The 11714-nt window shown below is 46.7% G+C and overlaps 4 protein-coding genes across 4 annotated transcripts; 3 read left to right on the plus strand and 1 right to left on the minus strand.

Moving 5' to 3' along the window:
• Nucleotides 1-209: 209 nt before the first annotated feature.
• F4807DRAFT_261103 (putative GMC oxidoreductase) lies at nucleotides 210-2418 on the plus strand. Its single transcript, XM_047994482.1, has 3 exons — nucleotides 210-375; nucleotides 434-2085; nucleotides 2143-2418. Exons 1-3 carry the CDS (start codon nucleotides 324-326, stop codon nucleotides 2185-2187), a joined length of 1749 nt encoding a protein of 582 aa, XP_047857857.1. The 5' UTR covers nucleotides 210-323; the 3' UTR covers nucleotides 2188-2418.
• F4807DRAFT_410649 (uncharacterized protein) lies at nucleotides 2415-3961 on the plus strand. Its single transcript, XM_047996631.1, has 2 exons — nucleotides 2415-3435; nucleotides 3502-3961. The coding sequence occupies exons 1-2, from the start codon at nucleotides 3132-3134 to the stop codon at nucleotides 3675-3677; spliced, it is 480 nt and encodes a 159-aa protein (XP_047857858.1). The 5' UTR covers nucleotides 2415-3131; the 3' UTR covers nucleotides 3678-3961.
• Nucleotides 3962-4174: 213 nt separating this feature from the next.
• Nucleotides 4175-4561, minus strand: F4807DRAFT_456681 (uncharacterized protein; the record flags this gene model as incomplete). Its single annotated transcript, XM_048000919.1, has 2 exons — nucleotides 4175-4425; nucleotides 4510-4561. 2 exons carry the CDS (start codon nucleotides 4559-4561, stop codon nucleotides 4175-4177), a joined length of 303 nt encoding a protein of 100 aa, XP_047857859.1.
• Nucleotides 4562-7996: 3435 nt separating this feature from the next.
• Nucleotides 7997-10290, plus strand: F4807DRAFT_449953 (glycoside hydrolase family 76 protein; the record flags this gene model as incomplete). Its single annotated transcript, XM_048000073.1, has 3 exons — nucleotides 7997-8379; nucleotides 8434-9210; nucleotides 10221-10290. The coding sequence occupies 3 exons, from the start codon at nucleotides 7997-7999 to the stop codon at nucleotides 10288-10290; spliced, it is 1230 nt and encodes a 409-aa protein (XP_047857860.1).
• Between the last annotated feature and the right edge of the window lie 1424 nt (nucleotides 10291-11714).

The following is an 11714-nucleotide window of genomic DNA, read 5'->3' on the forward strand; positions in this document are numbered from 1 at the left end:
CCACATACATAATATGCATGAGACTTGAGCCAGCATGTATACCTTCAACAGGTTGGGGGAGGGTGAAGCATGAAGGGTGAAAGTCCCGCACCATATTTGGGATATAAAGACATCGGAATCGCGAGCATCATGAAGGTGTTTTGTCCATCAGCATTCACATCAAACCTCATATCAGCGCCAACAATCAACTCTTCTCTATTAACTTACCGAAGAGCCCTTCATTACATATCGAGCTGTCTCAGCTGGCCCCAGCAGACTTCAGACTTAAACCAACTCTTACACATCTATAACACCCATCATCTCAAAGAACCAACACGTACAACATGAGCAATCAAGTTGACTCAGCTGAACCGTTCGACTTCATCGTCGTCGGAGGTAAGTTGTCCTATAATCAGGCTTCTAATCCGGAACCGTCAACTCACACAATCTCTAGGAGGCACTGCCGGATGCGCCGTCGCCGGCCGTCTAGCGGAGTCGCCCAAAGTCCGCGTCTTGGTTATCGAGGCCGGTATTGGTAACCCGAAAGACATTGACGCTATCACGACGCCCGCTCGAGCTTTCGAGCTGCGTGACAGTAAGTATGACTGGGCCTACAAGACCACCATGATCGACCGCCCAGAGTATACGCGTGTTGAGAAACCGAATACTCGTGGTAAGACCCTAGGTGGTTCTAGTTGTCTCAACTATTACACATGGATCCCCGGCTCGGCTGGCACCTTCGACGACTGGGCGCCGTACGGCGGCGACGAGTGGAAGTGGGACAACATCCGGAAGTACTTGTACAAGCCGGCCACCTACCATGACGACAGAGGTCTCTACAGCGAGGAGCTGAAGTACATCGGCACCGACGGGCCTGTGCCTGTATCTCATTCCGATCTCGTGCCTGAGATTCAGCCTTTCCGAGATGCCCTAACAAAGGCCTGGGTAAGCAAAGGGGGAAAGCTGACCGACGACGTCCACAACGGCACCATGCGCGGACTGTGGAAATGCACCAATAGCATTTACAACGGCAAGCGTTCTTCGAGTTGGATGTACCTCGAGGGCAAGACCAACGTCACCGTGCTCTCGGGTACCAACTCCAAGCGCTTGCTCATCGACCCCGCCACGAAGAAATGTACCGGTGTAGAAGTCATTCTGCCTTCAGGTGAGACGCACAGCTTCACATCTAAGTACGAGACTATCGTTTCGTCCGGTGTCTTCGAGAGTCCCAAGCTGCTCATGTTGAGCGGGATCGGGCCTAAGGCTGCACTCGCCAAGTTCAACATTGAGACCATCGTCGACTCAGCTCATGTAGGTCAAAATCTGCTAGACCACCCCATCCTTCCTCACGTCTTCCGCCTTGAAGACGGGACCGGGTTGGATCACCATCTTTTGAGGGCCGGTCTTGAGCACGACGCGGCCGTCAGCGCCTATAGATGGAAGAACTCGGGGCCATACACCTCGGGCTTGCTCGAAATGGTCGGTCTTCCGCGTATCGACGAGCGTCTGAATAAATACCCCGAGTATCTCGCCGCCAAGGCTGCGAACGGGGGTCTCGACCCCTTCGGCCCGGCAGGCCAGCCACACTTCGAGATTGACTTCGTGCCGATGTTCAGCGACGCCTTCCAGTGGCACATCCCTACGCCGCCTACGGGAGACTACCTCACAGTCATCGTCGACCTGCTCCGACCGCAAAGCAAATCCGGCACCGTAGAGCTGAACAGCACAGACCCGCTGGAGCAGCCCAAGATCAACCTCAACTTCTTCAAAGACGACCTGGATATCCTGGCGGTACGCGAAGGTATCCGCTGGGTGGACGACGTGCTGATGAACGGCGAGGGCATGCGCGACATGATCCACGAAGATTACCCTTGGCCCATGCCTCGAACCTCCGACGCGGCTATGGATAAGCTGATCCTCGAGCGTTCGCAGACGGGCTTCCACCCCTGCGGCACGACTCGCATGTCGAAGAACGTTGGAGAAGGAGTCGTCGACGGCAAGCTCAAGGTCTTCGGTGTTGACAAGCTTCGTGTCATCGACGCGTCTGTCATCCCGGTGATTCCCGACTGCCGTATCCAAAATGCGGTTTATGCGGTTGCTGAGAAGGTACGTGCATTGCACCTTGTCTCGCAATGTGAGAGAACAGGCTGACTTATTTTACAGGGCGCCGATCTGATCAAGGCTGAATACCCGGAGCTATTCGCGTAAACCTTTCCGGGCTCTCACGTATTAGCGATGGGATACCTCTCCCAGGTATATTGAATGACGTTTCTGGTTTCATCATTATTTGGATGTTTGTTTTTTATTACTCTAAAGTAATTGGATGGTGAACATGGTGAGATTAAAGGGAGTGGAAGATCCCGGAGGGTTTGAGTTTAGTTAGCCATTTATTATTTTAGAGGGTATTACGTACAATTCAATTCCTTTATCCATGCTTGTTCCACGCTTAATTGAATTGATAGAACGCATTAGAATGGATTAACGATATTTAGCACCCCCATTAACCCGGTATGCATCCATGGATAGAGCCCATCGTCCCACCAGTTCCTTGGCTAGAATTTCTTTCTGAGTCTACTGACATCAAGAAGCTAGGTAGTTACCTCATTAGAAGGCTCAAATTTTAGAGCCTCAAAGATGGTACTGCATAGCCGTTAGCACTTTCATGTGAAGGGGTGAAGAGCCAATCATCAGTTTGGTGATTTCCTCTCGATCCACCGACCCCCATTGTCAGCTGCCCACTCAATCCGAGATGAACGGATCAGACAGGTCTTCGGCGACAGCAGCACGGTAGAAGCCTAGCTGGTAGCGATAATGAACCGGCAGAACGGTTCAAGTGGGGTCACAACTTCGCTGACAGGATGTGGGGATGGTTTTATTCGAACTCGATTTCAGGTGAGGTCTCGCCACTGAATGAGGCGCGGGCCCTGGGCGGATTGAGCGTTACTGGATTCGTCCAAGCCGCCAGCGCTTCGGTGAGGCCCGCAGCACCACCATCACACCACTGTATCGTGATCAACGACAAATTGTCGTCCCACGTCTAGCAAGTCGTCGACCTACCCGACGTGAAGGTAGAAGCAATGACGGTGAATATGGAAGAACTATCGAAGGACCCGAGAACTTTATAATGTCGTCGTTAAGCCGACCGTCTCGGAATGTTTCACTACAGCCTGCATCGCAATCAAGTTTTGATTACATCCGCACAACTCGTCAAAAGCCAATCCAACCCTTTGGGTTTCAGTTACCATCGTTGCATGTACCTACAGTACACTCTACTAAGAGTACCGCACCACCACTACAAAGCTCCAACCAGCCCAATCAAGAAGATGGCCATCACCCACCCGCAAGGTCTCCGCCCGCACATGCACGCAGCCGCCAGGGCTACCGCCCCAGTGGTAGCGCCTAGGCTCGGCCCTGTCTCATCCAGAGTATTACCAAGCCTTTTGGTATTGGGAGTTGGTTAGTCTCTCCCCACTTACATTAGCCTCCTGTTTACCTAGTAATATACTGACATCGACGAAATAGCTTACACCGTTGGCTCATATGTACGCTCGCAATTGACGCGCGAAGCCAGCACGATGGATCGCATCTTCGCCCAGCAAAACACGCCCGAGGTCGAGGAGGTGAGGAGAAAGAGTCTCCAAGTCGAAGTCAACGGAGACCCGCGAAACAACCTCCTTAACTTCTTGGGTTGGTCTTAAAGTATCGGAATAGACGGGAATGACACAATTCCCCTCTAGAGATTTATACGAGAATATCTACGTCTTTGGAAAGGCTATTCGGGTCCATACTCCAGATTTCCTTATTGTTATAATCTTCATGCCGCATGGATTGGGCGTTTTGGGGAAAATATTTGGCATCGCATGCGACAACCATGCATCGGTATTATTATTCGAGATACCTTGTGTAACTTTGTATTTACACGTCGCTCTCACAGAGCATAATTGACATTTCATTAATATTCATGACTATAATCTTGAAGAATACGCAACTTGGAAGACGTGAAATGTGAGAATGAGCTACTTGCCTATTTGCCCCTTTTTTGATTAGGAAGTACCTATCTAGATCCCACACATGCACTCAGTCAATCAACGACCCCTCATGCACACTGATCATGATAACTTGTAACTATTTTAACTTCTGCCATTGGTTTATCCTTCTCTTACATAATTGGATACATATCTCAGTATGTGTACGACTAGAATGTCCGGAACCTTTCAGGATCCCGCTCCTTCCCGCCGCTACCGCTAGGTTTAGCTGCGGTCGATTGCGGCACCGCATGTCCGCTAGCAGTTACGGCATTGTCGTCAGCGTTTTTCCCTCCCCCAATCGGATTGTCGGCGGCGCTGTGCAGGGAAGTCGCGCCGATGCCACCTGCGGCGTGCTGTGACCTCTGCTCTGGGTTCGGCACCGACGGGATCGTGTTCTGCTTTCCGGCATCGCCAGGAACTTCAATGAAGCGCGTTAGTTGGATTTATACACTAATTGGGAAATGCATCGACAGGATGATAATTCAAGCATGAAGAAACCTACTGCTTGTGCCATCTTTGGCCATTTGGTTGAGATCTCCACCTTCCTTGGACATTTTCCTATTCTTTTCTCAAGACGAACTGAGGACTTAGTAGGTAGTTGGCTCGAAATTTTAAGATGTCAAGGTAATCTAGTGATGACAAGTTGGAGTGAGATGGATATTTCTAGAGGAGAGGCTTTGTGATGTCGGAGAAGACTAAAGTAAACACCTTGATGTCGCTATTATGATGTCATTATGAAGCTTCTTTCTTACGAAGACGTCACACAGCTAATGTCATAGATATACAATATTCTATTGTGTTGGTGAGGCCGAGGTTTACTCTATATCTTAACAACTCCTAAATCATCATTCCTGGATTTCTTTGATTCGCTCCCATCGCTATTGTCAGACTCGTTGTCCTCTCCCATCTTTCTATGCTCTACAAATCCTAGTAATTGATTCTTCTACACTTTTCTAGCAATGCCAGTTCCAGCTGTACATTATGTTGATAGGAAAAGCTAGATGATAGGTTCAATGCGACTAAATCGGTGATGAGCCTTGATTGATTCTAACTACGATGTTGGAGGTGGGGTGTAGAACGCTTCCGGAAAAACATCCCAACTTGTCCAATTGTCTCTTCGCTGTCCGTTCAACCAATCTATGTGTGGTTTTCTTTCCTTTCTCGGCCTCTTCCATGAACCCATCTTCTTTGCCGTAGTCCACCATCTAACAACGTCTTATTAGTGTTATCTAAAACCGAAGGGATTGGTAATTATCACGTGACCGTTTCTAGTACGGACAGACAGGCGACCCCCCAGTCAACGATGGTAGGCTTTCGCAGTCAATTCATAAGACCTACGTAAATATCTTTCCTAAGGGACGAATCGCTTAAGCCGGTCTTCGTGGTATGAAATCGCCGACATTGGTCGTCCTCCAAATTGTAGCTATTGGAACGATGATCTGTTACACATACCATGTTCAATTGACTTTGAAGGATAGAGGTAAGCCATCTCGGCGCGCATTTCACTTTAGGCCCATGTCGACGGGTCTAGGACATTCCTGGTAACTTAGATTCGACTCTTAGCCCTTGCTTTGTTCTCTATACGTAATTATACTGTTGAATCCCTTAGAGGGCTCCATTTGGAGAACTTCCATGTGAGAGAGAGAATTAGATGGGGGTAAAGATGTTGTGATATACCCCTCACAGTGTACGATGTAAGCGGGCTCTTCATCTGTGAGGAGCTAGTCTTAATACACTCGCATTACTTTAAGAAATTGCCTTAGATCTGATCTTTTGGTGCTGATCTCATTGTTGGCAGGGTATCTAGAGCCGTCTGGTTTGATGAAAATGTTATCTTTGGGTGAAGTATTCTTTTGCGGCGATACAACTATTTATGTTGCGTCTTGAGCAAGTATTTTGAAGCGGTCGCTCCTTTCTTCTTCATTATAGGTACTTTTATTAAGCTCACTTCCGGAATGTCGACCCTACCAAAGGTCATTTCACCATTGTGCATGTTTAGAGTTTGGGTTATACTCAATCTCAAATTAGACTTGGAGTCTTTCGCTATTAAGTTTTCTTATTGGGTGTCTTATTGTCCTTTTAAACATTCTCACCTAATAATCGCGATGGTGAACCTTGAACTTTATGTGAAACGTGCAACCAGATCGTCGGATCGCTGCTACCTAAGTGGATATCCTGCAAATCGCTGGACTTTATCTGCATCTCATTGTACATAGGAAATTTCAACACTCATAGCGTCAGTGCTAATGTCTTCATAATTTATGATTGGTGGGAACCTTAGTAGAAAGCTATGTAAGTCAAAAACAGTCCCGGGACTGGCCCGCAACGGTTCCTTTGCTTAGGAACGGTTCCAGCTAGTTCCATGTGCGTGCCACCTGATTGCAGCTGCAGGATAGTCAGCTTCAATGCGAACCAATCAATTCCAAGAACATATCAAGTGATACAAGGATTTTGCCAGGTGTTCCAGCATTATTCCACATTCCAACAGCTGATTAGCGTTACAGTATTCGGATCACGTGACAGTTATGCGGGGTCATACTCAGTTGCAGCCAATCAAATCTAAGGGCTTATATAGCTGCATAAGACCCAAAAAACCCCTTACGTAGAAATGGTGTAATAGTAAAACTTAAAACGCGTACCGTAATCCTTAGAGTTCGAATCCAAGTAAAACCTTAAACTTTAAAAATTTATAAATAATTAAATAAAATACATAGGTACATAGATTAAATTAAATAAAATAATTCATTATATAAATAAATAAATTCATTAAATAAATATATAAAATCGAATAAATGCATAAAATAACTAAATAAATAAATAATTTTTTTAAGTTAATTCCGTATTTTGGAACCGTTCCCACAATGTAATGGTCCCCACTCCATTCCAATAGTGTAACCGTTCCATAATAAGGTACTGTTCCGGGACCGTTTTTAGGGTGCATATAGGTCTACTAAGGAAGTATTTGCAATATTAGATAACCTGGTGTTTTTCTTCCTTTTTGCAATTATTAAGATGTAGGTAAATTGATCTACTAGATGTACCTCCTAGGGAGGTAACCATCAGGATGAACGCCTGTAAAATAATTGATGGTCCTAAGTCAAGGATACCTTGATCTTGGTCCCGGAATTCGGATTCTTTTTCCTTGGCGCGCTTGCATACAGCGTAATGATTCTCCGATTTCCCCGGGTTTGCTTTCACATGAAAACTCTTTCCCTTCCAACCCGCTTCTTGGCATACATAAGCCTTTAGCTAAATACGACTTTAGCATCAAAATCCCCCTGACGCTACCGAGATCGCGCGCTCCCTTCCCGTCGTTTCAATTACACATGGACATATCTATTCGCAACATGATCAAATATATCAACGAAACAAGTAGCCGCCATTTCAGGGTGTTTTCACTCGCGCCTCATCAAAATGCAAATATAAGTGTCACGTTTGCGCTGCTGGAGGTTTAGTGAAGCCCTCGAAATGTAAACGGGGGAGATGACGAGGTCTCACATGGTTCTCAGTAAGGCCGAGAATGCCTAGGTAAATATAGATGTTTAATATGCAAGTAATCACTCGCTTGTTTCATCTGATATCGTTGTTCCTGGACGACGCCAAAAACAGCAGTTGGCTTCGTTAGCTGTGTTAACTGCAAATAGCTTAGGGGTGTTAAGGATCATGGGGGTCGCAACACTTTTATTGGCTTAGCCACTCGCGTGGGCGAAGCCCCGGTAAGCGATTCGCTCCAACTTCCTTTTGTATCCTATGGTAGCTGTTTAACTGCTGCTGACTTACTCTAAGACGATATGATCGACACCAATCTAGCGCTTCCTCCTGAGGGCGCTGACGGCGTAGGCGCATGTGGGCAACGTTGCTTCAAAAAGGGGTCGTGCTTTATATATTTCAAAATGGAAGATGACGTGCACTCTCTGCTCGCTATGCTGCCATTACTTTCCTTTTTACTATCGACATGAGGAAATCGACGTAGAGAATTAGGATAAAATATGACAAGACTATCCAGTATCGCCGCGGGCGCTGCGCTCACCTCAGCTGTCGCCGCCCTAAACCTCAACGTAAATGATCCGGCATCCATCAAAGATATCGCGGCCCAAGTCGCGAAGGGTCTTTACATCTACCATGACCCTAGCTCAACGGCAGGCCAATTCAAACAGCCGCAACCTTGGTTCTGGTGGGAATCCGGCTCGGCCTGGAATGCCCTGATGGACTACACCATGTACACCGGCGACACAACATATAAAGCCGACCTTCTCTCCTCCTTAGCCAAGAACGTCGGCTCCAACTACGACTTTGCGCCGGCAGAGCAGGCAAACTGGGAGGCAAATGACGACCAGGTCTATTGGGTGTACAATGCGCTTAGTGCGATGGAGTACGACTTCGACGCGCTTCCTTGCGATACTTCCAATGCCAAGGGCGATGACAGCTGTGCCAATTCTTGGCTTGCTATCGGCACGAATGCCTTTAACGACTTCGTGACGCGGTGGAATAAGGACAGCGCCACTTGCGGGGGTGGGTTGAAGTGGCAGTACATCGAGACGACGAGTGGATACTATTACAAGAATACCGTATCCAATGGCGGCTTCTTCCAGACTGCCGCCCGGCTCGCTCGGTATACCGGGAACCAGACATTCGGTGATTGGGCCACCAAGGTTTGGGACTGGTCTACTAGCGTGGGCTTCGTCAGTGCTGACTTCCATGTTTTCGATGGAGCTGGCGACAATCAAGGCGCAAACTGTTCCGCGATCAACAAAGATGAATGGTCTTATAATATCGCGTCCTACCTTCACGGCGCGGCGCACATGTATGCATTCACCAACGATTCGGCTTGGGAGACGAGAGTTCAGGGTCTGCTTAAAGCGGCACAGAGCACCTTTTTCGGACCCAACTCTAACGCCACCAACGTGATGTACGAGCATAACTGCGAGCTAAGCTCGGGCTGCAATATCGATCAGACAAGCTTCAAGGCCAGTCTGTCGCGTTGGCTCGGTAAGACAGCAGTGCTGGTCCCTAGCGTGAAGGCGACCATCGAGCCTTTGCTTCAGGCATCCGCTTCCGGGGCCGCGTTGAGCTGCAGTGGCTACGATAACTCGACTTGTGGTGTTCAATGGTACACGGGGACTTTCGATGGCCAATCGGACTTAGGTGTTGAACTGAGCGCGCTTGAAGCCATCCAGAGTCTACTGGCGGCGAGTGCACCCAAGTTGGCGGTCAAGTGCTAGAGGTGCAAGTTACAGGTCCCTACTAGGTAATTTGTATATACCTAGTCTTTGATACGGGTAATATACAGATGGATTCTTATTGTCATACTTACTGTTAACAGTTAATGTATATATATTCATGGGCAATAATTATATTGTATATATTGGAATTTATATGTGGTTACATCTCAGTTCATTCTACAACCTTGTAAGTTACGCTTACGTGTTATTCTATCCGCTGTCATAACTCGAGGACGTGCCAATGCATATGAATAGAAGTCTTGAATAAAACCTAAAGTCATATGCCGACCACTTTACTCCTTTTTTTGGAAAAAGAAAAATGAAGGTGATTAGACAGGCCGGATGTAACCACAACATAACTCCAATAACACATTCAGGTTAAGGTATCTCTTTTCTGAATTATACTTATACTACGTTGCCATATGTGTAACAATCATGGTTTCACAGCTTTCGTCTCATGACAGAAGCCATACATAGTCGTGGAAGAAAGGTCTTATGCGGAAGCGAGATGTCATGTCTCATTGGGTAAAAAGGGGGTGTTAGTTTGTGAAATCCTCATCAGTTCTCGAGAAACATAGCAGAGTAGGTATATTCTTATATACCATGGGGTTACCTACGTAGTCGAGTATTGCATTAGAATTCCTAGTGATGTGTTTTATTCAACAAATACCTACCTATCTACCTCTTAACTCGGGAGGTTCGAGACTCCCTCGTAAGTTCCAACGATATCAATATGTTCCTTCAGCACTTCGTTAACGCTGTTTTTCTGTTCGTGAGCCTCCCTAGAAATAGTTGAACTATCGTAAGAGCTCAACGATATCCGTCATGTAAGTGGTATAAGTCGTCATGCCAAGATGGTCTCTTCATACATGGTTACACAACGTAGATCTGGGGGAGCCCAGCGCCATTCAAGAAGTTTGCAGCAGACAATTCAAGTCGGATCGACTGGCGATCCCGTCACTGAATCGAGAATTCTGTGAGAATTTCACAGCATGCAAGTATATGTCCAAAGCGTGTTCTCCTGTCCTTCCCAAAGTCCAGGTTATCACTTGGGTACCTAGGTATGTATACAGCAGTCGTCTCCCAGACATGCAGAAATTGGCGTCCACTTACATATCATGACAACCCTCCTTCAATATATAGAGCGACTCCTTTATCGTGTCAACTTGTATCGTAACTATAGTCGTCAAGGAATACTAATAAGTTCTCGAGTTTTCTAAGTATAAGTACTAAGAGCTATAGACAAGTTGAGTCAAGGGCAGCAATTAGAGGTCAGATCAAGATTCCTCCTGGGTCCAATCTCCCTTCGACATTTTCAGGTGCTCTAGACACTATAATAAACCAGTTGAACACACAGAAGTAATATCAGCCACCTTAAATCTAACCTCGGCAACTCAGCCCTAAGCCGTTGTTACTACCTACTTGAACTGCTAACTCCACTTGATATCAATTAATTACCTACCGACGTGGCATCCAGGTTCTAAGGTGTGTACCTACCTACCAGGCAGGTACCCAGGTAGATAACCATATCGAGGTTAAGAGGGATGGACTAACTCCGGCCAATTCAAGCCACATTACAATACCAAGACGGGTAGCTACCTTGATTGCATGAATGTGAATCATGAGATTGTTGATCTGCTTCTCTGGGAAGTGTTTTTCGGGTTAAGGATGCATTATGGTCTGCCGTCATTGTCTCACACGTCGACTACCAATTTAAACATATCCTCGCCCATCGTTCTAGACCTAAGCCTATTCCTAAATTACCGGATATGCGGTATCTGTACCTACTACATTCCTATTTAGCTATTCTCAGAAGGTATTCTCCGGGAGTCTTCAAGTTATGAACTGGTGTTCTAGAAAAGCTAGACATTTCAGATGCATGTACTTTTCCTTAGACCCTTCATGTGTAACTTTCTCTAAGCCGATTACGCCACTGTCTCTTCCAGTACCGTTGTGCCGCCTTTGTACTACATCGCATGGTATCTTCCGAACTACATTTCTCCTAGAAGCCGAGTAGCTGTACAAGATACTGCAACCTCAGCGATCAGTGTCGTGTAGCGGGGATCAGAGAGTGGCTTGTAGACTAGAAATTGAGATAATGCTGTGGAGTGAATCGTGGTCTTGATCATGCCCGTCGCAGAATTTAGTCGTGGATTGACAGTTCTAATTCGTGCATCCTTCCGCCCAAGAATGCCCCCACGTGTTCCCAGCCCCGATATCAGACATGTACGAGCTCTCCGATTTCAGGGGTGTCATCCCTGGGAGTCCCTTGGTATGCTCATTGGATTTCGAGGCAGATATGATTGGCACTACAAGTAAGAGTAACCGACTCCATAGCTAGTATATAGCGGCTCCCAAAGGTGGACAATCATTATTCAATGCTCATATTGATAAAACATGTTGACCATCTTGGGTTAATTCTATATTCGAATTTAGACTTTGAAGAGTTATAAACAACATAACAACATCTAGAGATCACATTTAA

Source organism: Annulohypoxylon truncatum (assembly GCF_022578515.1).
Source record: "Annulohypoxylon truncatum strain CBS 140777 unplaced genomic scaffold F4807scaffold_4, whole genome shotgun sequence".
Lineage (NCBI taxonomy): Eukaryota > Fungi > Ascomycota > Sordariomycetes > Xylariales > Hypoxylaceae > Annulohypoxylon > Annulohypoxylon truncatum.

Coding starts and splice junctions, on each gene's coding strand:
- F4807DRAFT_410649 (XM_047996631.1), top strand. CDS start 3,132: ATGTTTCACTACAGCCTGCATCGCAATCAAGTTTTGATTACATCCGCA. Junction 3,436..3,501: donor CCTTTTGGTATTGGGAGTTG/GTTAGTCTCTCC, acceptor TCGACGAAATAG/CTTACACCGTTGGCTCATAT.
- F4807DRAFT_261103 (XM_047994482.1), top strand. CDS start 324: ATGAGCAATCAAGTTGACTCAGCTGAACCGTTCGACTTCATCGTCGTC. Junction 376..433: donor CGACTTCATCGTCGTCGGAG/GTAAGTTGTCCT, acceptor CACAATCTCTAG/GAGGCACTGCCGGATGCGCC. Junction 2,086..2,142: donor TTTATGCGGTTGCTGAGAAG/GTACGTGCATTG, acceptor CTTATTTTACAG/GGCGCCGATCTGATCAAGGC.